Source organism: Narcine bancroftii, chromosome 13, assembly GCF_036971445.1.
Source record: "Narcine bancroftii isolate sNarBan1 chromosome 13, sNarBan1.hap1, whole genome shotgun sequence".
Classification (NCBI taxonomy): domain Eukaryota; kingdom Metazoa; phylum Chordata; class Chondrichthyes; order Torpediniformes; family Narcinidae; genus Narcine; species Narcine bancroftii.
In genome coordinates this window covers 86,840,498-86,843,048 of record NC_091481.1, presented here as the reverse complement: position 1 = coordinate 86,843,048, position 2,551 = coordinate 86,840,498, and the positions used below count along the sequence as shown (strand labels likewise).

The 2,551-nt window shown below is 40.5% G+C and overlaps 1 protein-coding gene across 1 annotated transcript; it reads left to right on the top strand.

Annotated features, from left to right (window-relative positions):
• The first annotated feature begins 284 nt into the window (after positions 1 to 284).
• On the top strand, positions 285 to 2,012 carry LOC138748122 (kinetochore protein Spc25-like). Its single transcript, XM_069907815.1, is given in 2 exon segments — positions 285 to 766; positions 1,711 to 2,012. Coding segments are annotated over 2 exon segments (678 nt in total). The 3' UTR covers positions 1,907 to 2,012.
• Positions 2,013 to 2,551: the final 539 nt, after the last annotated feature.

Below are 2,551 nucleotides of genomic sequence, written 5' to 3'. Positions count from 1 at the left end.
ACAGAGAGGCTGCAGAAGGACTTCGACGGATTAGGAGAACGGGCAGGAGTAGTGGATAATGTCAGAAAGTGCGTGGTCACACACTTTGGTAGAAAAAAATAAACGGGTGGACGATTTTCTAAATGGAGAGAAAAGTGAAAATACCCAGATCCAGAGGGACTTGGGAGTCCTCGTGCAGGACAGCGTCAAGGTAAACCTGCAAGTTGTTTTTTCGCGACACTGGTGAGCAATGTCTGCGCAAGGAATGCAAAGAGCCACAAGGAAAACACGGGCTGATTTCATCAATGGATAACTTCAAAGAAGATTAATCAAATCAGCTGAATGACAAGCTCAATGAAACCAGGATGAAATTGTTTAATATGTGGGAGAGCTGTAATCTAACAGGATTCAAACAGAAATATGGAGAATCTTTGAAAATGATAAAAGACAGATGTTTTGAAATATATGAAGAGGAGAAAGAGATGCACGATAAAGTCCAATTAGCCAAAATGGCCATTGCTGAGCAGAATGCATTGATAGAGAAGATGCAAGAAGATATACAGGTCGCAAACCAAAAATTTGAAAGTGATGTAAAACAAAAACAAGAAGTGTTAGAAAAAGTTGAGCAACTGAAGGAAGAGTTTGCCAAAAAGCAGGAAAGAATCTACACGCACAATCAGGAAAATAAAGCAAAATTGAAAGAATTGACTAGATCAGCAGAATTGTTCAAGAAGCGAATGGGTCTGGAAATTCGAAGGGTCTACGGAGAACAACTGCAATTTATTTTAACATAACATAACATAACAATTACAGCACGGAAACAGGCCATTAGGTCCTTCTAGTCTGCACCGAACCAAACACCCCTTTCTAGTCCCACCTCCCTACACAATGCCCATAACCCTCCATCTTCTTCTCATCCATATACCTGTCCAACCTTTTCTTAAATAATACAATTGACTCCGCCGCCACTATTTCTCCCGGAAGCTCATTCCACACGGCTACCACTCTCTGAGTAAAGAAGTTCCCCCTCATGTTATCTCTAAACCTCTGCCCCTTAATTCTTAACTCATGTCCTTTTGTTTTAATCTTTCCTCCTCTTAACGGAAATAGTCTATCCACATCCATTCTGTCTATCCCTTTCATAATCTTAAATACTTCTATCAAATCCCCTCTCAACCTTCTACGCTCCAAAGAATAAAGACCTAATCTGCCCAATCTCTCCCTATACTCTAGATGCTTAAACCCAGGTAACATTCTGGTCAACCTTCTCTGCACTCTCTCCACTCTGTTTATATCCTTCCTATAATTAGGCGACCAGAACTGCACACAGAACTCCAAATTAGGCCGCACCAACTTCTTCTACAATCTCAACATCACCTCCCAACTCCTATATTCCATGCAATGATTGATAAAGGCCAGCATACTAAAAGCCTTCTTCACCACCCTATTCACGTGAGTTTCTACCTTCAGGGAACGATGTACCGTTACTCCTAAATCTTTCTGCTCTTCTGTATTCCTCAATGCTCTCCCATTTACCACGTATGTCCTATTCTGATTCTTCTTACCAAAATGAAGCACCTCACACTTATCAGCATTAAATTCCATCTGCCATTTTTCAGCCCACTTTTCTAAGCAGCCCAAATCCCTCTGCAATCCTTGAAAACCTTCTTCATTATCCACTATTCCACCTATCTTAGTATCGTCTGCATATTTACTAATCCAATTCACCACCCCATACATCAACAGCAAAAATCCAGAGCAACTATTTACATTCTTACTGAAATTTAATGAAGAAGGGAATTATGAAGTTATGTCATGTGACCCACCACTGGAATGTATACCTCTGTTGCAAGAGAAACTCAAAGAAACCAACAATTTCCCTGCATTTCTTGCAAATGTAAGGAAAGCCTTTATCGCACTAGTGTAACACAAGGTACATTCCTCTGTTTTGTGTTGAACTAAAAGAAATGTAGTTTTCCATCATTACATTTTTTCTGATTGTGTGATAGCTATTTTTTTTAAAATGCTTGAAATTGGTTTACTTTTGATCATAAACATTTCTCTTTGCAAAAAAAAAGGTAAACCTGCAAGTTGAGTCAGGGGTGAAGAAGGCAAGTGTGATGCTGGCATTTATTTCAAGAGGAATAGAATGTACGTGCAAGGATGTTGAGGCTTTATCAGGCACTGGTGAGACCTAATTTGGAGCATTCTGAGCAGGTTTGGGCTCCTTATTTAAGGAAGGATGAGCTGGCAGTGGAGAGAGTCCAGAAGAAGTTCACTAGGATGATTCCAGGAATGAAAGGATTATCATACGAGGAGCGTTTGTTGGAATTTAGGAGAATTTGGGGGGGCGGGGGGGGATCTCATTGAAACATTTTGAATGTTGAAAGTCACAGACAGAGTAAATGTAGAAAGGATTTTCCCACAGTGGGAAAATTTAGAGAAGAGGGCACAACTCCAGGATGGAAGAGCATCCACTTAGAACTGAGATGCAGAGGAATTTATTCAGCTGGAAGGTGATGAATCTGTGGAATTTGTTCGCAGAGTGGTTGTGGAGGCCAGGTCATTGGAT